This window comes from Nansenia antarctica (assembly GCF_963989245.1).
Source record: "Nansenia antarctica genome assembly, chromosome: 10".
Lineage (NCBI taxonomy): Eukaryota > Metazoa > Chordata > Actinopteri > Argentiniformes > Microstomatidae > Nansenia > Nansenia antarctica.
This window is the reverse complement of record NC_137680.1, coordinates 9,274,912-9,298,704: the sequence shown is the minus strand read 5'-3', so window position 1 is coordinate 9,298,704 and position 23,793 is coordinate 9,274,912. Positions and strand designations below refer to the sequence as shown.

Below are 23,793 nucleotides of genomic sequence, written 5' to 3'. Positions count from 1 at the left end.
AAGGTTCCATCTCACAAAACATAATGGAATGTAAAGACTTTGACGCTCAATATCTCTGAACTGCCCTAAACGGAGATAGAACCTTATAATTCTAAACGGAGATAGAACCTTATCATTCTAAACGGAGATAGAACCTTATCATTCTAAACGGAGATAGAACCTTATCATTCTAAACGGAGATAGAACCTTATCATTCTAAGCTCACGTTATGCCGAGGATGGAACTCACCTGTTTAATACGAGTCGGTCTTTTTTGTGCTTTCAGCATCCATACTTTGTCAGGACTAACTTCCGTGTTTACTCTTGTTACTATGGTCATTTCTTTCTCCTCCAGTTGGTGAGACGGAGGCAGACCCACCTGAAGACACTGCGTCTAAAACACTTTTAATAAAAATAAAAATAAAAAAAGAACTAGGCTATCTGTTTCATTCGAGTTAATTTAGTTGGCCAAATTAAGCATAGCCTGTAAAGCGTCTTTGAGTGTCTAGAAAGCGCTATATAAGTCTAATGTATTATTATTATTATTATTATTATTATTATTATTATTATTATTATTATAACAGCACAACCTCGAGTGTGATATTGCTTGTATACAACAGTTCTACAGCGCCATTTATTAGTTAACAGTAATAAGCGACAACAGATAATGATTTGTTTGTTTATTTAATCATTTATTTTGGACCCACCGACAAAAAATAGTTCCGCAACTGCTACTACAACTGGACTGTTGCCTAGTAACCTGAACACAAACACCCGCAGGCTAGCTACTTTGTATCGTGTACATTTACCTGTACGTTTCCATGTATTGCGCAACCAGTGAAATATGACTCGATCACATCAGATTGTTTCCTGTTCTCGGTGGATGGTCTCCAGTGACTTTTTAGCAAGTTTTCAGACCTGCAAAACACATTCGTCCTCTTCTGATGAGTATGACCATTCATCATTTAACTCAAATGTTATATTTGGAAATATATCCATCTTTGTTTGAAACCAACACACTGATAGATAATCTGATAGATAAACGACCGTTAATCAAGTTATATTACTCCTACTAAGCAAGTTATATTACTCCTACTACATGTGTGTCAGTGGAGGCTCCTCCATAGAGGTGGAGGAGGCCTGGCCTCCCCAATAATTTGAGAGAAGAGAGAGAGATTTAAAAAAGCTATAATTATATTTTTTATCAGACACAACATACAATTCAGAACAATACTTCATCCATTTCTAATATTTATCCTGCAGAACAGCACTCATACACGCGTGTGGCGGAAAAAGGTACTACACGGAGGCCAGGCCTCCTGTCGGAAAGTGGTTTCTCATAGAAGTCAATGTAATGCAATTTTTTTCATGGCAATATGTGATTGGCCAAATCACTGAAAATGGGTGGGCACAGGAGGCCTGGCCTCCGTGTAGTACCTTTTTCCGCCACACACGTATGAGTGTTCTGCAGGATAAATATTAGAAATGGATGAAGTATTGTTCTGAATTGTATGTTGTGTGTCTGATTGACATAGTGTTTGAGTGCTTTTGACATGTCATTGATTGTATGTAGTATGTTGTGGTGAATGTTGTGAGCCTGAGCAGAAGGGACAATAGCTGCTGCAGGCGGACCAGAGATTCATGCCAATTGTTTTGTTTATTTGATGACCCATTGTGCAGGCAATAAAAGCTGCTTCATCCACCATCCTGAGAGTGTCCCAATCCCTTCAGTACCGCCAAACACAAATTAATAATTTTTAACAAAGACAGATAAGAAGAACAGGGAACATTCCATCGCGAGTGAAGCGAGCAAGCGGAAAAAAATTTGGCCTCCTCAATTCTGGAAGTCACCAGCCTCCACTGATGTGTGTGTGTGTGTGTGTGTGTGTGTGTGTGTGTGTGTGTGTGTGTGTGTGTGTGTGTTGGGGGGGGCTGAAGTTAATGATTGATGAACAATAAGGAACTGGGCTCAAGGTGATTCAAAAGGAAGCAGTGTGTTTACACAAAGAGGGGATTAAAGTACAAAGACAACTCCTGAGAATGTAATGAGTCTGACTAATGTCTGTATAAGTAGACAGGTGGATAGAGAGGTAAGAACAGGATTTGGCTGGTGTTCCTTCCGCAACAGAGAAGGACAACATTCAGACAACACATAGCACACACAGGTAAACCTTGCTGCTCTATCATATAAAATGAACACAGACAGAAACAAGTGCATACTCCTCATTACTGTGTGTGTGTGTGTAATGTGTGTGTGTGTGTGTGTGTGTGTGTGTGTGTGTGTGTGTGTGCGCGCCTTATTTCCACAGAAAGAGACTTGGACTACTAATCAGGACCATCATGAAGGTTGAGGACAAGATACAAATTCTGAAATTCTTTTCAGCAGTTTTAAATTCTGTGTTTCTGGTAAGATCAGAAAGCTTTACTAGAACATGACATTCTAAAGCTGTAACCATGGCTAAACAGTTAGATGTCACATGGATAGGGTTAGGGTCAGTAGAAACATTAGCATATAGGCTGTTATTATTCCTAAAACTCTCCAAATCAATGGAAGACCGTCAAGGAATGTCCTTGTTAAGTGAGATATTTCATTGTTAAAGGTAGACTGGTATGATGTCAGGCCTGGACTTTACAGAAAGCTTTATCAAAGATATATGGAGTAAGTAAAGATGTGAACAATGTTAGGCACTCGTTAGAAGTCAGCACATGAGCACAGTCGAGGAATGTGTGCTTTGTCTCTGTGATGGTGTGGACCTGCTCTTTTCCCATTGACGTCATATCTTTAATATAATGTTTATTATTGTTTATTTGTGTAGTTAGAGTCTCAAGTCAATTTAGACAACTCTACGTGACAGCATGCTTTGCTTTCTAACTTCTCTACACAGATTCTGGGATGCAGTGTGCTTGGATGTGCAGTGTGGATCTTGTTCGACAAAGGCAGTTTCATTGCTGTTCTTAGTTTTAGTAAGTGTGTGCGTGTGTGTGTGTGTGTGTGTGTGTGTGTGTGTGTGTGTGTGTGTGTGTGTGTGTGTGTGTGTGTGTGTGTGTGGCGGGAGTGAACTGTCCAAGTTCCTATGTGACTATTTGCTCTTGTAAGACTATTTGCTATTTTTTTGTTTTTGTTTCAGGTCATCTAATGTGATTCAATCCCTAATGGGACTTTTTTTGTATCTATCAAAATGCATTATAACACATGAAAGTACATGCAGGCACTTCAAGCGATTGTGTGTGTGTGTGTGTGTGTGTGTGTGTGTGTGTGTGTGTGTGTGTGTGTTGTGTATGTGTGTTTGTGTGTGTTTATGTGTGTATATATGTCTTTATATAGGAGATGAGGAGATGAACATAGTTGCTGGGGGACTCTTCATCATCGGTTTGGTGGTGATTGGTGTAACCGCTCTAGGATGTGCAGGTGCTTATCTGGGGAACAGGTTGCTCTTACTACTGGTGAGTGTCCATGTTGGGGTCATAATACTGGTCAGTGTCCATGTTGGGGTCATAATACTGGTCAGTGTCCATGTTGGGGTCATAATACTGGTCAGTGTCCATGTTGGGGTCATAATACTGGTCAGTGTTCATGTTGGGGTCATAATACTGGTAAATGTTCATGTTGGGGTTATAATACTGGTGAATGTTCATGTTGGGGTTATAATACTGGTGAGTGTCCATGTTGGGGTCATAATATTGGTCAGTGTCCATGTTGGGGTTATAATACTGGTCAGTGTTCATGTTGGGGTCATAATACTGGTGAATGTTCATGTTGGGGTCATAATATTGGTCAGTGTTCATGTTGGGGTTATAATACTGGTCAGTGTTCATGTCGGGGTCATAATACTTGTGAGTGTTCATGTTGGGGTCATAATATTGGTCAGTGTTCATGTTGGGGTTATAATACTGGTCAGTGTTCATGTTGGGGTCATAATACTGGTGAATGTTCATGTTGGGGTCATAATACTGGTGAATGTTCATGTTGGGGTCATAATACTGGTGAGTGTCCATGTTGGGGTTATAATACTGGTCAGTGTTCATGTTGGGGTCATAATACTCATGAGTGTCCATGTTGGGGTCATAATACTGGTCAGTGTTCATGTTGGGGTCATAATACTGGTGAATGTTCATGTTCGGGTTATAATACTGGTGAGTATTTATGTTCGGGTCATATTACTGGTGAGTGTTTTACTTTGGGGTTACAGTATAATAGTGGGAAATGTACATTTTCGTGTCAAGTTACTGGACAGTGTCAGATTTTAGTGTGTGTGTGTTTGTAACTTGTGTGTTCTCTTTCTCTTCCTCAGTACATGGGACTCCTCATCATGATTGTCCTTGGTCAGCTCTTTGTCACATTTGTCCTATTGCTAAGTCGTGGGAAGGTAAGTCAGTGTACATTTTCATTATACATCGCAGAGAAGAAAACACTGTAGGTCCTACTATGTGAGAGTAGTATACGTATAAAGTGGCTTTTTCATGGCAAACATAATTCTTAGGAATGGTAGCCAGAGCTGGCCTACTTTTGCCACAGGGAACAAAATTGTACAGCCACATTTGGATGCCGCTAGAAATCTCTGCTGACTGGGCTCTGTTTTACAACATGTCTGTATTCATTTCTGCATTCTCATGTTGTACATCAAATATCAACAAAATGATATAAACGTTCAAATGTGAAATAACTTATTTTGTCATATGCTGACAATTTAACCTGGTCAATTGGTGGTGTCAGGACACTGGACAAATGCTGCACAGTTTTGGATCAAGCAGAGTGATCAGCACTGGTTTGTTGTCATAAAATTAAAACTTCTGCTTATACAGATTGCAGCTTAGATTCAGTGGGTCGTCTTTTGACACTGGGGGCGTTTAGCCACCAAGCCGTAAGGTCTTCAAGCATCTGCCAAGCTGGTTCTTATAGACAGGTGTGCTCAGACGGACAGACAGACAGACGTGCACAGACAGTTGATCTCCAACAGACATACTACATACATACAGATGTGTCTCTTCAGATCGAAGACACCCTGACAACATCAGTGAACAGTATGATTGCTGACTATGGAATGGACAGCCCAGAATTACAGTGGAAACTTCTGGACAATGTGCAACACTACGTAAGTAAAACCACTAAAATGTCTTTCCCATACTGTAACATTAATGTAACAAAAGCATAATATTATGCCCTGTACCCAGTGTTGGGGAGTAGTTCCTCTACATGTAGTTGAACTATCAGTTTAAGAATTCAGACTAGCTTCACTGCCCGTACCCTGAGGTGACATCACTGTTACACAGTACTTTTATGTTTTCAGACTGAGCACATGCTCACTTATATTTCACATTGTAGGTATGTAGAAGGCCTTATAATGAGCACATTCAACTTAGGCAAGACACAAGTAAGCTTTTTATCTCTCAAGTAAGCCTTTCAAGGACACTTTCTATGAGCCTCACACAATACAGTATAATTCACTATATGCACTATAACTCATTGTAGGCATGTAAAAAGTCTTCATAATAGGCCTATATCATAATATGCTATCTCTGTTTATTATACTTACTTGTAACAGGGATGGCATTTGTGTTTTAAGGTGGAAGGCTGTGCTAATGTTTTAATAGTATGTTGATAACATAAGGTACTAACATTTTGATTGTTTCTGTGTTCGAAGGGGGAGTGCTGTGGTAGAGAACATCCTTCTGATTGGTCAGAGAACACATTCATTAAGGCAATGAATCTGAGTGGCCACACAGTATTCCCCTGTTCTTGCTTTAACTCCTCTGAATGCCCCACCCTCCCTGGATACAAGATGCTCTTTGGAAATGGAACAAACATCCATTCAGAGGTAACATTCACACTCACACACACTCTCTTTCTTATCAGCATTGTTCACACAGACATGCATTGCATATCTCCTCTCACTCTCTTCCTCTCACACAGATATCTAATATCTTTAACACTAGTCATCCCAATGAGGGGTCTACAGGCGTGACACTATAATAAAATAACTGTGATTGTGAAACCCATGTCCCCTTCCTTCCCAGATTTTGTTTAAACCACATTTTTAAACATGTTAAAATCTGGAAGCATTCTCATGACTACCACACAGTGGCGGATACAGAAAGTGGCTGATGGGTAGGCCTGGAAAAATCTGGGTGGGCCTGAGTGAAACTCATCACCGCACGTTTTAGACCTATGTATGAGCAGCCAGATGGATGGAACACAACCGGGCTCGCGATCATAGGCGCCGATTTATGTTTCTGCCCGTGGGTGCTCGAAACATTTGGGTACGACCAACACGCATGCACACACGCAAAATATTCGCAGGGACTGCATGGAGGAGATCACTATGCAGACCATGAAACGAACGGAAAATAAATAAAGTACCTGTCTACCCAATGCAACGGACAGCCAAACAAGTTATTATAATACACACACGCAAGGCATTCAAGCGCACGCAATTCAATGAATTAACCAATAACCATCAACTATGGAGGACCAAGTCTGACAGAATTAACAATAAATATATAGGTACATAAATGAATGTATGAACAAATAAATGAACGAATACACACTAGGATCCTCTGTGATATTCCTTGAGCAGACAATTCCGCAGTTTCCACAAAGCCTACTGCTCGTTCTTTAATTACCCCTCCATGAATGAATCGAATACAGACAGCAACTAGCTCGCGCTTGGATAGATCTTTATACTCATCCGCAAGTATGGCATAATATGTGGATTGCTCATGCAGTTCAGACTTTATCTTTCGAATTAGCAGTGAGGCTGCAGCCTCAAGCAGCTCATCCTGAATGTGATGGCTTAGGAGCGTGGCATTTCGAGGCAGTTCCTTCAGTCTATTTTCAATTTCTGGATCATATTTTGACATGAACTTGAATAGCTCCAAGAAATTACCTTTATTGAGCGCCTCTTCCGTTTCTCTGTGACCTCTTAGTGGAATTTCCAACTTGGCACACAACATAGCAATGTCTAACACAACTTTAACATGTTGCCGGTTTCGCTCTATGAATGAAACGGCATCACCGTGCATTTGATTTAACACTGTCCCACGGCTTTGGGGTCCATGGCTTTGCCTGTACCCATCCAACTTGGTGAGGGCAACAGCATGCGGCTTGCTAGACTCGTGTTTGTCACAGGCCTGCCGGAGACGTTTCCAATTTTTGTATCCATCTCTTATAAAAGTGAACTCCGTGTGCGCCTCTGGGAAATGTCGACACACTATACAAAAAAATAAAATTCTTTACTATATTCCATCCACTTGAACTTCTCGTACCAATTTCTACTGAAGGAGCGCGATTTCCCATCTATTACAGTGGTAGTAGGGAATGTTACCAGCTTTGGTTGAGTGGCTGGTTCCTCCATGGCTGACAGATCCGACGGTGTAGTCCTACCAGTTCTTCACAAGCCGGTGGCAATGACGGTCGCAAGACAAAACTATTCACATTACAGTTAGTTAGTGAAAATTAAACTTTAAAAATATTTTATTATTAAAAAATATGTATTTTTATGAATCTGACTGGGTGGGCCAGCTGTCAATCTGGGTGGGCCTAGGCCCACCCAGGCCCACCCATAGATCCGCGCCTGCTACCACACCTTTTTTGATCTCCAATCACGTCCTGAGGGGTGATTGATACCTGCTCCCAAAAGCGTCCATGTAAAAGTCCATATAACTGACCTTACAGTTATAAATAGCTTACCCGTTTCAACCGTAATGGTGATATAAGCAACATAGACAGACAGACAATAACAGTTGTTGAATAGAGTGCAGCTCAAATCCAGCCTGCAAAGTACAGACACGTACCCTTCATAACACCCCTGTATGTCGAAACCAGAGGCGTTGTTATCTTGAAACATCCAGGGCTTCACACAGCCCACGTTTCTGCTGTGTTTTTGATTGACGGGTGGTAGCTTGCGCTAAATCGACGGCAATGTGCTAAATCGATGGTAATGCGGTAGATTTTTTCAGGATCTGGAGGTCCGGGGCTATTCAGAAAACATTCGGGGCTCGAGTCCCAGATGCCCAGGCCTAAGAACGTCACTGGAACGTACATTTTATTTACTCACGCCATCTGTGTGTGTATTTCTCCACCTGTGTGTGGCTAGAGTAGCTTATGTGATCTACGCTCAGGAAGACAGACAAAATTTGCCCTGATTACAGGCATTTGAAATACTTTAGTGCGTAGTAGCGCGATTGCTTGTTATAACCCAGCAGACAACATCAATAATAAGCCCTTAAACATATTTTGAGTTGAGTTCTTCTGATGTCAGCTTTCTAACCATACCAAATGTGTGTCAATAATGAGCGAGAAAGAGCCAGTTACAGTCACAGTATTACTGAATATTGATTTGGAGAAATCCACTCCTGGTGTTTACTTACTTATCTTTGAGGTAATGGCTATTACACTTGCGGAACCATGGATACTCGTTTACAGTTGATGCAGTTGTAACGAGCTAGCATCTCAAACTGATAGCTCTATTCACCTTATCATTTAAGGCATGACAAGTAGGTTTACACTATAATTTTGCCTTTAAAACAAAGTGAAATGGATAGAAAAGATGTTATTCTAGTGAAATATGTTTAAATCTCAAAACAGCCCCATGTAAGTGTTTTTGACAAAACGAGTCATTATATGCTAATTACGGGTGGCGTCATGCAACTAGAAATTATATCACATATAGGCCTAATCTATGTTCTTTGTTATACCAGGGCTGTGAAGAGAAGATTAGCAGTTGGCTGAAAGAGAATATTCTTTCGATAGTGGGCATGGACATGAGCCTGATAGTCATTCAGGTAAGTCACTATGTTGCCAGTGGCATGCTTTACCAACCAAGGAGCATAATATGTTACCGTATCAAAATATATGCATTCAGGTCACCTGTCACTCAAGCACGGAATAACCCCAACATACATTCAGACATTCGGACTAACTACCCTATTCTACCCTATTCGTGTTCAGCCTCAGTATTGAGCAGTCCTCTTCTCTCCACAGGTGCTGCAGTTTGTGGTGGTCGTGTTCTTATACCAGAGTTTTGGTCAGAAAGCCAGGCTCAGACGTCACAGTCAGTTGATCAGTTCAGAAGTAGACCCAGAGCCAAACCAGACGTACTCCAACCCAGAAGACACCTACCATGAGCCAAACCACACCGACTCCAACCCAGCCCATAACTACCACGAGCCAAACAATGCCTACTTCGAGCCAAATCACGACTCTCAAAATATGTCTTCTTGAAATCTCTGTCACGCATTTCTTTTGGGTTTCACCGAACATTCCCATGGCATTTATTTTTTAAAAAGGTCCATAATTGTTTATGTTCTGGGTGTCAAGGTATCTATAATCACAAACCATCATATATTGACATATTCTTTACCAAATGTACCCTTTTTTACCTCAATTTTGAACCATGCCCGTAGACCTATTTATTGGTAAATTATAGAAAAAACAGCTAGACAACATTAGAATTTGAAAATTGTGTTTTTTTTTAAACTGCAGTCATCTTGGATTTCTGCCCTGCACACCTTTTTCTTGGATCCCAATTCTGAATGTAATTCCAATGGCGGTGTGTATTGTTTCTGGCCAAATAAGGTTGATTCCAGTCTGACTGATGTTCTACAATTACTTATATAAAAATTCATGCCATGGCTGTTTTTTAGAGCCACAATCGGACAACAGAAACATTTCTCTAACTGTACTTCTATACAGCGCTGACGTCGAGTCTGAACATGCCATGGTGGGGGAACATGCAAGGATGGTATCAGCAAGCATGGAAACCTTATGAACCATGCTAGACTTGCAGGTCCAGAAGTCTGCAACAATTAAGAACACTAACACTACAGTATATAAAATTGCATTCTGTGTGCAGTATAGGCCAGTACATGCATTATCATTTTGTATATTCTCAAGATTATTCATTGTGTTATTTTCTTACTATGCTCCTCTTACTGTATTTTTAAATAATGTATGTAAAGCACTTTGAATTGCCCCTGTTGTATGAAATGTGCTATACAAATAAACTTGCTTTGCCTTGCCTATGGCCTTTACCTGTCTGTCAGTCAAGCACTTGAGTTGAGATTCCTCAGCTTGACCAGCTGAGCTTATCTCACAAAGTGCATCATATACACTGGCATGGATACCCTCTTGCAAACGGCTTTGCTCCCTGAGTTGTCATCATCGTCATCAAACATGTCTGCCTCAAGAACAATAATGGATCTGTATCAACAACAACATTGGGATCATATCAATAATTGTCAGTAACCTTACCCAACCTAATAAGAAACATTTGATAATGACAAAAGTACAGGCTCTCAAAGGATAGTAAAAGGAAATTAAATATTGATGGATAAGGGATTGGTGTGTGGAAACTGGAAATAGTTTTTGCATGGCCAATCCTCTTCTGAGTTCTTGACAGGGAGTGAATGTCCACAATATCTGTGTCAGATGCTTTCTCTTCATCTTCCAGGATGCACAGGATATTGAAGTAAGAGTGACAGAATATGTGAGACATATCAAAATGTCTCACATATCAAAAATGTCTCACATATCAAAAAGGTCTCACATATCAAAAAGGTCTGTAAAATTGTCACGTTCAATCTGTCCAACTTCCGCTTTATAAGGGACTACATGTCAACAGAGGCAGCTACCATGTATGTCCACGCCATGAACTTCACACACATCAACTACTGTATAACAAGCTGGTCACAAGCAAATCCCACAACCTGCAAAGCACTCGAGTCACTATACAAACAAACAATCAAAACACTAGACAAGAAGCCAAGACACTTTCACCACTGCACAATACTGAAGAAACACAACATTCTAAGCTGGGACAATCTGAAAACCTACACACACCTCTGCCTTGTCTATAAAACCATCCACAATTTAGCCCCACCACCACTTAACATCTTCATCTCACGACCAGGAAGTACAGCACGCACCACAAGGGGTGTCACCAGAGGGGACTGCACCATCCCATTTAGGAGGAGTGCCTTTAGTCAGTCTGCCTAGTCAGTTAGAGGGTCACGAGAATAATTAGGCACCTTTAAATCATTTAGAAAGCACCTAAAACAGTGGATGATCAACACACACACCTGTCAACATTGAAATGTCCTGTCCTATACCTGTATGTCATACTTGTACGCTACATGTATGTCATTATGTCAAAATGTATGTGTACCGCCTAACATGTCTTACCTGTACAGTCTGTGTTGCTTGCTTTTAGTCTGCTTACCGTGCTTATATGTTGCTTGCTTTTAGTCTGCTTACCATGCTTATATGTACCCTCCTTTTAACCACCTATGATTAATGTATGCTCTTTTAACCCCCTATGCCCTTAAGCTAAATGCTTGTCCTGTCTACTTTTTTGTGCCTCGGTCTACTTATATTTTATCTTTTAAATGTACTTTTCTCCTCCAGGGAGTCGTATAAAACATCATGGCATAGGGACTGTGGATGAAAACTAGTATTTACAATGTATTTTTGTTTTATTAATATGCACTGTCCCTTGAATAAATAAATGAATCTGAATCTGAGAACAGGTGCCAATGTCACCTCAAAGTATAGCCTACTGTTGGCACGTCATTTGCCAAATTAATAATTAATAATTAAAGCACTAATAATCCTCCTGTTTGTTATTTTTAATACACTGGAGATTTACTTACATTGTCCGATAATGCAGCAGTCAACACCTCAATTGCCTGAGGATACATTCAGATTCAGTGAGAAAAACTCCTGATCACACATGAATGTAAACAGCTTTTTACCCCCATCCTATTATGTTCATATGATTGAGAAACAAGTTGAACTAACCAAGAGTTGAACTGATCCAGTACAGTCTGGAGATGTGCTCTGTCCTCATTTTGGTCCAGTGAAGAAGAGGATGATGATGATGATGATGATGATGAAGAACATGTTCTCACATGGGTAGTATCAGCTCTGCATTGTCAGCACACCTTGGGATGTGTGCTGCTGAAGTTTTTCCTCAGAGTTGTTTGGGGATGTTAAACACACTACCCATAGAGAGAACATACTGTAATTTATTACATGTATAATAAAGACTCAAGTAGTCATCCGCACAGCTGTGTGGTTCAGGTTTAGTGTAGTCCCAAGGATCCCATTTAGCATCTACCGTTATGGATTGGGCTTTAGAGAAACACTTCACAGAAAATAACTGACAGGAAAGATGGGTGAGAGAGAGAGGAGGGATGACATGCAGGATATGTCGACAGTCGGAATCGAACCAGGGACCCTGGGGGCGTGCACCCATTTAACAATGGCCAGGGTGCAGAGTCTCTTTTATGACCCGCTTCCAGGGGTGAAAGTGGTTTGAGTTTCTTACAGGAACTATAGGCTACTACCCCAACCTTCATCGTTTCATATTGTTCTCCTCCTGCCCCCAGCTTCATGCATCCCTGAACACACACATCGTGGTGTTGGTGTCGAAATTAGAAACACTTTAGGGCTGCCAAGTTTCACCAAAAGTTTGGAGTGAGAGTTTTTGGTGGTGGAGCGACCCAAAACTGTGGACGTTTTGGTAGCGGCGGCCCCTCTCTCCCACACAATTATTTGTGCTAGTTTCCTGCAATTTTAAACCAGCACAAGAAATGAAAATAATTGGAACATTTGATAAAACAAGAGAAATTCAGATAATATATCTTAAGTCTTAATAAACAAATACCTACAGAGTCTAAAACAAAATTGGGCCTCATCAAGTGAACTCAACCCCTTGGTCAGCAGCAGAAAGACCCGTGGTCATCATCTTATATACAGTGCATTGCTCATAGATGGCTATCATGTTATACAGTACATACCAGGGTTTTTCCTGGGTCAGAATCAAGCCTTGGAGGTTGATGTTGTGCGCGCGCAGTGCGCCCACATTTTCTTTGAGGGACCCCCAATTGTTGTATTTGTATTGTAAATTGTAATTATTATTATTATTAATAATAATAATAATACGATGCGATTTGAAAGTACCAGTAGGCTACCAGATACGTATGCACATATTTTGCTACCAGGGTTGCCAGATGGAATTGACAATTTCCAGCCCAACCAGTCTAAAAGCTGCCGAATCCACCCGTCCAGTGTGACCAAAAGTAGCCCAATGTGGCAACACGGCTTGCTTATGGAAGCATATAGTGGACTAAATTCAAATGTTAATGCAATTTGAGATTGCATTTGCATGTTCCACTTTTGCATGCATTCTTTCAGACAATATTCAAATTCAAATGCAATTCTAATGAGCGGATGTGTTTCCTAGAACATATAAATGCAATTGCTAATCACATTATTGCATTACAATTTGAATATTGACTCAAATAACGCAGGCAAAAATGGCAAATGAATATGCTATTTTGGGATTGCATAGTCATTTTCACATTAGAATGAAAATTTGAATTTTGTCAGCTACAAAGCGGATGTGTTTACTAGAACATGTAAATGCAATTGCGTATCACATTATTGCATTACAATTTGAATATTGACTCAAATAACGCAGGCAAAAGTGGCAAATGAATATGCTATTTTGGGATTGCATAGTAATTTTCACATTAGAATGAACTTTTGAATTTTGTCAGCTACAAAGCAGCGCATGACTTTGAAAATTAAATGTCAAATGGCTTTGCATTATCATTTTAATATTGACAGCGAATGTGCACATCAGGTACATGAAAATGAAAATGCAAATCATTAGAATTGCATTTGAATTTGAATATTGTCTGAAAGAATGCATGCAAAAGTGGAACATACAAATGCAATCTCAAATTGCATTAACATTTGAATAAAGTCCACTATATGCTTCCATACGGCGCGACTGTAATCCCGGTCGGACTGTCTCAGTGCCCAGTGCTGCCCACCCAACCACGTCGCGTCGCGTCGGGTCTACTGTAAAGCGGGTTAACATGTCCTTTTCAAAGGTATTAAAATAGACGCAACGAAATATAACGTCAGCCATGTGTTTCCTTGTTGGAAATTATGGATTGTGATTGCTTCTGCACTCTGCAGCAATCGGATTTTGATTGACAGGCAGCTGCATCTCTTCCCCCAACGGCGTTCCGGCACAGAAAGTCTTGCCGGAACGCAGCACCGGACCGTTCCGGCCCACTTTCACCTATGCCCGCTTCAGATTTTCACTCCCTATTTGGGTGAGGTGAAGAGAGGTTCACATTGTCTTTATGCTGAAAAGAAATGTGTGCACAAAACAAGATTAAACAAGTGTACAGTAAAGAAGTGTACAGTAAAGACCACACACACATTATGTTGTGCTCCCCAAAAAAGGAGAGTGATGGGGAAACCTGGGAATGACCTTTATTCATAAACTTTTAATTCTGTTTTACAGTGTCTCTGTTTTACAGTGCTGTGTCCCTGTGCTCACACGGAGGGCTTTCCGCTTGGTACGATCAACTTCTATAGTAATTTGGGCACCATTATGCTACCATCGTACTAACTCTCTATTGATAGACAGACGGACGGACGGAGAGATACTTCAGGGAAGTGGGTAGATAGTTGGTTTGTTGAGTGGTGGTAGAATTGGTTGGTCAATGGATGAGAGGTTTTGGAGTTACAAAAAGCTTAATAGTTTAAAAGGTTTAATGGATATCAGAAAGCTTTTATCAGGGTTGATGGTACCTTAAATGCATTTTTCTTCTGAAGGGAGGCTGTCAAAAGGCTTGGGTTTATAGGCAGGAACAGTACAGTACAATTAAATACAGTAAAATTCTTCATAATTTATGAGGTCAGAATCAAACTTTCAATATACATTCTCAAGAAAATAAGAGTCCCCATTTTTAAGCTACAATCAGTTGAAGAAATTCCTATTTGCATAGATTAAGACTAAAGGGTTCTTATTGCTTGAACCAAGTTTTCTTGGTACACTATTGTATACTTGTCTACATGTCATTCATTCTAGCTTTACATTATTGTCCTTGGTCTGAAATATGTACATCCCCTAACCCTAACCCTAGCCTGTTTGATTAACTAATCAATCCATCTGTATAGCCCTAAAAAGGAATACTCTTCAATGGGTACAGTATACCATACAGTGTCATATATTTACAGTATATCCAAAAAGAGCTTCACGATTACAGATTGTGGCTTTAATGTCTGGCTGTCATTACACATCAAACAAATTCAAGTAAGGAGTAAAGCATTACATCCTCATCGCAAATAATTTGACTGTTGAAGTTCTGTACTTCCGAGCTAGAACCTATTGAGCCCACAGATAAAGTATTGTATCAGAGAACATTAAAATGAAAGCAACTGTAACAGAAAACTATCTGAACCTTTCATTTGACCATACCTTTATATAATTATGTTCGTTTGTACGGTTGTAGGTTGCACCTTGATTCTAGGTATACAAATTGCAGTGGATTAATATACAGTACAGTAACATCAAACCTTTTGTAACAGATGAGCATTTCTAACATTAGCTTTTTCCTCTATATCCATGTGTAACATGGCAGGGTTCCATTCAAGAATGGTGACATGCAGTTTGAAAACTATTGAAAGAAAATCTAATTCAATCAATAGTTGAACTGTCAATCAATCAGATATGAACAATTGCAGGCGGCGCAAGCAAGTTAGCATAATCCTGTCCAACATGTTTGGCATTTTGAAGAAAGATTTTGACAATCTGAAGAAAGTTTGGGTGAACTTGAAAGGGTACAAATGCTTCAGAAGCAGCACTTCTTCCTCTGTCTGAAAGGTTACACTTGGTATGATAAATACAGTTATTGAAGTGCAATTTAAGCTATATTGTCTGTCTGAAAAGGTTTTTGGTAGGCTAATAATTGTGATACGGTCTGGTGAAAAGGTCATATCTTCTTCAACTATTTTCAGATGTCAATGTATGACACATCATTTTAAAGCTTACAACCTGCCTTACTTGGGGACCTTTTAATCAGACCATGTCACAATTTAGCCTGGGATTGATATACTGACAATTAAAGATTGTGATCTGGTTCTGCTCTGTAAATCAGCTGTAGTTCTATATACCCAAGGCACCTGGCAAACGAAAAATATCTGACCCGGATCCGAGTCTAGTATAATTTATGGACCCGGCTGGGGTCCTGGGTCAGGTCTCAGATTTTCGGATTTGGGCGAACCCAGTAATTCTTTGGTCTGCAAATGCATGTTTTGAAATGTTGTGTTCTTGAATGCAACCATGCAATATATTGTATGCAGTGATAGGCCATGGCTGAGTAGAACCACCGTATGTACAGACAAACAGGATACATTGGTAGTGAAACATTAAATGGTGCCAATTTGGTCAGCAAGATTGTAAAGGTTTGAAGGATCAATCCCTCAACAAAACATAATGTAACCACTCTCCCAATGACTACATTCAAAGTCATTCATAAATAAATAGTGTGGTTGTACACACTTAAAGTCTTTAATTGTGCAAGAAAAGTGCTGTACGTCCAGTCAAGGTGTCATATGGGCCAGCCGACCTTTGAACTTCCATGTCAGTCAGCATGCACTTCCTGGGTGCTCCAGTGTTGACCCACCCATCACTTTTCCACTCAAAATGTCCACTCTTTATTTTCTATATGTACACTGCCACTTTGCACAACGTGCTCCTCACTTGTTAATTTTTTCATCAAACCTGGAGAAAACAAAAAAATGTCACTATGGGAAGTTACAATTAACCTCCCCAAATCCATATAAATATCAGACATCAAAGCATTGTTTTCTTATGCATATCCTTACTTGCTTGTGTGGGATGCATAGTAATATTAGGCATACAAAATAGACATCCCCCTTTCGTATTATTATTTTTTGATTATTATTATCTTTAGACATACTGTGTGTGACAGCAGGTGGTGAAACTGGGAAGTCGGCAAGCAAATGTTCTGACTTTTAATCAAAAATGTAAATAAATGTCAACATTGTTTAAAATCAATGACACACTCACTAGTCAAGCCAAAATATTGAAATGCAATGGATTCGGTGAGTAATCCCCACTGCTACCTAGTTAGTGTAGAGTAGTGTTGTTCCCGGTTTCAACAGCTGCTATCACATATGGCTCATTCACACTATGCTAAGACTGCAGACTAGTATTTTAAGATATGGTTATTGTGGTGATTACTGAGTAAAGCTCAATGTCAAGCACTGTTAAGCCAGCTTAGAGATCTCAGAGGACTTAGGGATCTTAAAGTTATTGAACGCCAGTAGAAAGTTCAGAAAGTAAAGTGAATGTTTTAAACTTCTTTCACACTTGGAAGTCGTCTGCATTATTCAAGTGTGCAATACTTGCTCAGTGGTGACCCAATCGCACACTGGAGAGCTTCAGTGTGGACAGGCTTTTTTACTCCAGCTTGGCAATTACTACTCAACTAACAATTAAGACCTTGATGAGTTGTGTTTGCGCTGGGCTGGAACCAATGCCTGTTCACCCTGTGTTCCAGGTCCAGGGTTAGTGGCCACTGTGCTAGGCTACTCCGGTGTCTAAGGGAAGCTAGTCACTCACTCTCGGATGCAGTCAGGAATCTGCAAGCGTTCCATAGGGATGTAATCTGACAGCTCCTGCAGGGTTCGGATGAAACGGATCTTCCTACTGAACTTCTCGCTGTGTAGAACATAAGGGTCAAAGGTTAAAGATCAACATGATACCTAACTCTTAATGTTTACGTCCTGCACGTCCACAACAAAGTTTTGAGTTCGAGCCTTATCTCTTTTGAGTTTGAGCCCTAAGTCACTTTCCTTTCTGTCTCAATAAAGCACAAAAATAAGAAAGGAGGTTGGAATTCCAAGGAGAAAGAATTAAATTTTTGATTGCTCACCTGATGAAAGGCTTGACAACTGTGATCAAAGCTTTGATGTACCAGGCCGGGTGGACCACAAACAGTCCTTTCAGATCCTTTCTCAACCTGAGAGGAGAGCAGCACAGTTACTAAGGTAGACCCACATTCAACATTTTACACTATACTAAATTATGTATACAGACATTCCATTTAGATTTGAGCAGTGACCTTTTCAGACCTCACAAGAAGTGCACTCAAGTCTAACAGTGATGTCACATCTGTCTCAGAGAAGCCGGGACTTTTTGCAGTTCAAGCCAATAATCACTAGGGTATTATTGTATCACAGGTTTCTGCCCCCAAAAGTTCTATCCATCACAACATTGCAAATTTGCCCAACAAGTTTATTGTGTCTAAATGACACATTTGGGGAATTATAAGCACATAAGCGTGGATATAACCCTCAAAACTCACATTGTTTGTCTTGCCCACCCGTTATTACGAGCTCACTCATAGATGGATTCCCGGCTACATCTCTGTCCCCTGGAAATCCTACTCCTAGTAAACACTACCTTACACAGGAAGTATGAAATACAAGTAGATGGCTTGTCAGAGATCGGGCTTTCCCCCTCCAGACAGATAAAAATGCAGCGGAGATATAGGGCATAGGCTACACACATCACCCAGTAGGTATTGTCTCGGAACTTGTACCTTCTGTCTATGGAGGTGTAACACTGCCGGAGCCACTTGATAGCGGGCATCTTATTCCTGGGTGCCATGCCACAGAGGTACAGAATAATGTAGTTCTCCGAGACCATCAGGTCCAGTGTCCCCACAATGTACCTGTGTTTACACAACAAGGCATAGATCAGCACTATACTTTCAATATCAATCCTTTCTATATACCGGTAGTCCCCTCTCCATACACACAGTTTCAGTAGCATTTTCCATCATGATGGATATCCAACGATAAACATACAATGTTAATGCAACATCAGTTTAAAAAATGGGGTAGTGGGACTCTACTCACCTGAAGAGGTTATCCATGACGTAATCATAGTTCTCCATGGTGTTCTCTGGCAGGTAACAGGAGGAGAACATGATGATCGCATTCATTCCCTCCCCGTAATAACCTAGAGACCAGTGGGAACAATGTGAGAAATCACATGCAGTCATGGTGCAATCTTTCCAATTAATTTGGGAACCAGGGACTCACTGATACAAATTAGCTTTGTTTTTCTACTCAATGTATGGTATCTGCTATGCTATCTCACCTCCGTGAGAGAGCACCTGGAGGTAGGGCTCTAGCACGCTCATGTTGACGTGGGTCTCGGTCCCCGCAATGGAGAAACGCCGCCACCGGCGCCCCCTGCTGTCCACCTGGTCCAGCTCCATGGAGCCCATCTCCGCCTGGTCTAACCCTGAGGTGCCAGACACCCCCTCCCCCTCCCCCACCTGCCCTAGCCTGGGGAGGTCATCTGGAGGAGAGGCAGGGTCACAAGGTGGTGCAAGTGGTCAGAAGTCAGTTGAGAATTGTGGATATTGCAATTCTGTATCCTGCATTTGTCCACTTATTGTTGCACTAAATCTGTACTTTTAACAGTTCTGCCTTTTACCACGGTACGTGCGAAATCTACATATTTATTGTTTTCATGTCTGTATCAGGGAGACGTTTTGGGGGTAATGTGGTATTTGTCTACCGTTGCTTACTTACTGTTGCTGTATCATACTGTGTGTGGAGGCTGTATTTGTGTTCAGGCAATACCTTTCTTACTTAAAATGCACGTTTTGGTCACCAAAATAGGCAACCGGTTATATGTAGTTATAGGGAGACATCTACTGGATTAGACTTTCCACTGCCAGAAGTGCTGTGCAATTTATTAGTAGCTGGGGGAATCATCCAACATTGCATTCATAATGTGCCCAATTTACATGCTTTCTGTCTGTCTGTCTGTCTGTCTGTCTGTCTCTCCAACTCAAGCTCAAACTATTGGTCTGTTTGTTTGTCTTTTTCGATCTTGCTTACCCTCATACTAATCCTGGCTGTCAGTCCCTGACTCTCTATCATCTCTACTCCCCCAATCTCTCTCTCTCTTCCTCACCCTCCCACTCCAGGTCGTGCATGCTGTTGGGGAAGGTGCAGGACTCGCTGTCTGACGGGGTCTCCAGGGCCTCCAGGTTGATGTCCAGCTCTGTGTCATCATCGGCTGAGGGAGAGAGGGCCGCGGCCGAGTAGCCTTCGTCACCTGACACCACGCTGCGATCCGTTGAATCTGTGCGTTCCAGGGTCAAGCTGATCGTGGGAGCCACCAGACGCTTCATCCTTCCGGGGTTCCCAGACAGGGCCAAGCTGGTGGGCGGAGCTGGGTCCAAACACAGAAAGGTACAGTGGGATATTGAGTATGTAAATGAGTATGCAGTTCTGTCAAAATGTTGAACTATGCACCAAAAAGGTTTTTGCTTTACAGTTTAAGCTTATAAGCTTAGAAGATGCTCATATGTGTATTTATGGTACTGTCTAATTCCAATACCACCTGAATTTCCCTTGAGAAAAATTAAGATCAGAACAATTCAATTCAAGAGTACATTTAGAATTTATAAATAACGTTCCATTTTGTTCCATTGCCCCTTCCCCCTAGAACCTTTCCCCCTTCCTTTTCAGTGTCCACCTGACCAAAACCATTAATACTGTTGGTCAATATAGAATTAATAGCTTGAACAAAGATCATGTTTATGAATAGAAAACAGGGAAGATTTACTGTATTTTAAATGTTCATTTTACCGGGTCTCTCTCCATTGACCCCTGGGCTCTCTTGTTCCTCCTCTTGACTATGGGTGTCTTCTGGAAGAGGCCTGGAGACAGGAGTATTGTATGAATATGCAGATTTGCAAAGAGATATGAAGTTATTTCTAGCTGAAAGGTTTGGACTGATATAAGGTGAAGCAAGCCCACCTAAATATGCATGTTCGCCAGTTGTGAGTAAGCACACATGCACACTAACACCACTTACTAAAACGATTATTCATTGGTGGCCAAGTACACACAAACTCATGCAAGGGACAACATTTTCATATCCATCCAAAAAGGCAAATATTTCCCCCTGTGTTAACAGATGACAGAGACATTGAACGACCCATCCCAGTTTTCCTTTTGGTGGTTAAATGTATGTATAATTTGTCCTTGTCTGAACCGGCCAAGAGGTGGACTACCACAAGCTTGCCACTAACCTGGGGAACTCCTCATCCTGCCACTCCTCCCTCAGCTCCATGTCCTGGATGTAGGGCACCGCTTCTGGACTCCTAGAGGGAAGACAGAACAATACAGCTGTGTCTCAATGGTCTGGCTCAAGAATTTCACATTTTTGGAATGGAACTTAAACATGTTACCCATGTTTCTAGTCATTCTTCGTGGCCACTGACTTAAAAAAGACTGGATAGATTACAACCATTTTCACTCATTAAGTGTTATCAGAACTTTGAATAACATTAGGAGAGTAAACAATATTGAAGACTATTTGATATCTAGCAAGTAGCAACGTCTTGATCCCTAACTCAGAGATTAAAACTGAGATTATGCTACTGTTCCAAAGCACAGAAATCTCATATGAGGTATGACATATACAAAGTAGTTGGCTGCAGTGTTGTACAAAATGATAATGTCAGGACCTTGGTGCCATGATCCTTGACCCTGAACGTAGCCTGTACACATCAAAAACACATCTAGAGCACTTTCACCTTGGCAACATTGCTATGATCTGGAATTTTGTATCGTTTCATGACCCAGAGAAATTGATTCACGCTTTCATAATATCACAACTTGATTACTGTAATGCGTTACTATCTGGCTCCTCCAACACAGCCATAAGAAGTCTGCAAATGGTCCAGAACGCAGACACCAGACTTCTGACTAGAACCAGAACATTTGATCACATCACCCCTATCACCCCTATGTTGATCACCCCTATTTTATCATCGTTACACTGGCTGTAAGTCAAACCGCGAACAGATTTCTAGGTCTTGCTTTTAACTTATAAAGTATTAAATGGCCATGCACCTGATTATTCAGTAGACCTGATCAACCCCTACCAACCCACTCACACTCAGACCCAAAGATGGCCCCACATAAAAAAAGAATACAGCTGGAGGCAGGGCTTTTTCGTACGGAGCACCACTTCTGTGGAATATCCTGCCTGCCTCTTAGAGGGGGATCAGAGACAGTTACCATTTTTAAGTCCAACCTCAAGACCTTTTGAGCTCTGCATACGGTTGCCTGTAGCAACTCTCCCTCCTCCATTACCATTGTCATTATCTCACTGTGTTAATAGTGTTTTATTCCATATTGTATATACTGTTTTTATATGTCTTTGTAAAGTGTGCAGAGACACCTGTGTGAAATGCACTTAAAATAAAGTTTGATTTGATGCCCAAATCCACATACAGAGATGTTAGGAGTGTATACCTCCAGAACCCCATTGCCTATATAACTTGAATAAGATTTAAGATTTAAATCATAGGCTTCTAATAGTTCTTTTAATTGATTCAAAACTATTTAATAGCTGTCTGTCTGTAAACTGATTAGAACCATTTTATAAATCCCCAAAAGGTAGACCCTAAAGGCACAATATGGTATCTGGCATCTGGAAACATAATCTGTCCAATGCTAATTTGTTATACAGTAAATGCCTCATGAGCTAAGCACATCTTCTTACCTGGCTGCTGGCCGACTGACCCCAATGCCAGCACGGCAGTCACGCTGCCCGGCTACTGTGCTGCTACTGTGTCTCCTAAGATGTTCTACTTCCCCCCTTGTACTGCTTCTCCTGTGTCAATTTATAATTTATTTTTTATAAAAATAAAAAAAATATATACTTTCTTTCTTCTTCTATCACGACGACTGCCATGGCCCCTGGCGTGAGCTAGATTACTCTTCCTGCTACGACTGGTGAATTGATGATCATGTCAATGTCATGGACTGTCCGTTTCACTATAATGAGAGATATTATCTGTTTTTCAGAGGGGTTAAGTTACTTTTCTTTAGCCCCATCTCTCAGCTGTATATTAAAAAGAAATACAGTAGTAGTATACTGTTTTGCTGCACAGTGTTACCAACATTCTATGGTCATTGCAATATGCTCATTGGTCAATACAGATAGCTCAATAACAACAGTAATGCGCAAACCTGACCTCAATGAACATGAACATTGTTGTTGGGCTTGTTTGTTCATGTGCCGTCACACAGCTATGTTGACACAAAGAGAATCATGGGAGGCGTGTCAAGGCGACACAAAAACATCACTATGATGTTAAACTTAAAAGAGAAGCTTCTTCTGGTAGAGCTGCCCGTGGACCTGTTTTCTTAATATCTAAAGAGCTCCAAGCTCAAACACACATGGCTCCCTTTGACACACATGTCCAAGTGCCGTGGCTAGGGAGAAAGAAAACACACCACAAAAGTGAACAACTGGTCTTACTCTGTGTGCGTCCTCTAGTTGTCATTGACCTGCACTGCCAATGTGACACTTGACAAGGTCTCAGGGCAACTGAGTCTAACAGCACCCTCTGCCAATATGCCATGAGTAGTCCATAAAAATACGGACTAGGCATCTTTCCTGGAAAAACTCTTGGACCCATTTAGATTTGTCAGTTGTTTTATATATACTGTAGATTATTTCATTCAGAAATGTATACAATATAGACATGTGCTTCCCATACGTCCCACCTTAGCATGATAAAAAAACATTCCTTTACTGTTGCTTGTATACATATACACACTATTATGCAAAATAGCAGATGGCATGATGCATGTATTCAAGTAAGCAATAGATATATATCCACTTTTACTTCTTCATTATTATGTATATTCAGTTGTGGAAGTCTTTTGAAAGGTGATATTGTGGTGGTCGTAACAGTTATCGTCCCCAAAACAGGTAATGGAGTTGTTGAGGAAAGCGTTTGCTTTCTGTGTGTGTGTGTGTGTGTGTGTGTGTGTGTGTGTGTGTGTGTGTGTGAGAGTGTGTGTGTGTGTGTGTGTGTGTGTGTGTGTGAGTGTGTGAGTGTGTGTGAATGTAATCAACATGAATATTTTTTCGAAGAGGCT

At 40.8% G+C, this 23,793-nt stretch overlaps 3 protein-coding genes across 3 annotated transcripts in view; 2 read left to right on the top strand and 1 right to left on the bottom strand.

Moving 5' to 3' along the window:
* The window catches only part of LOC308166610 (sialic acid-binding Ig-like lectin 15), a gene marked incomplete at both ends in the record, with an annotated part of 268,304 nt that overhangs the window by 181,711 nt on the left and 62,800 nt on the right, over nucleotides 1-23,793 (top strand). The window lies entirely within an intron of this gene.
* Nucleotides 1,983-9,996, top strand: LOC308166398 (CD82 antigen-like). Its single transcript, XM_080540691.1, has 9 exons — nucleotides 1,983-2,143; nucleotides 2,288-2,384; nucleotides 2,864-2,942; nucleotides 3,304-3,422; nucleotides 4,271-4,345; nucleotides 4,970-5,071; nucleotides 5,621-5,794; nucleotides 8,676-8,759; nucleotides 8,959-9,996. Exons 2-9 carry the CDS (start codon nucleotides 2,319-2,321, stop codon nucleotides 9,196-9,198), a joined length of 939 nt encoding a protein of 312 aa, XP_080396817.1. The 5' UTR covers nucleotides 1,983-2,143; nucleotides 2,288-2,318; the 3' UTR covers nucleotides 9,199-9,996.
* LOC308166197 (BCL2/adenovirus E1B 19 kDa protein-interacting protein 2-like) lies at nucleotides 17,422-21,373 on the bottom strand (the record flags this gene model as incomplete). The annotated part of the gene is made up of 9 exons (XM_080540461.1): nucleotides 17,422-17,524; nucleotides 17,739-17,825; nucleotides 18,408-18,539; nucleotides 18,727-18,829; nucleotides 18,971-19,174; nucleotides 19,799-20,059; nucleotides 20,479-20,549; nucleotides 20,925-20,996; nucleotides 21,363-21,373. 9 exons carry the CDS (start codon nucleotides 21,371-21,373, stop codon nucleotides 17,422-17,424), a joined length of 1,044 nt encoding a protein of 347 aa, XP_080396587.1.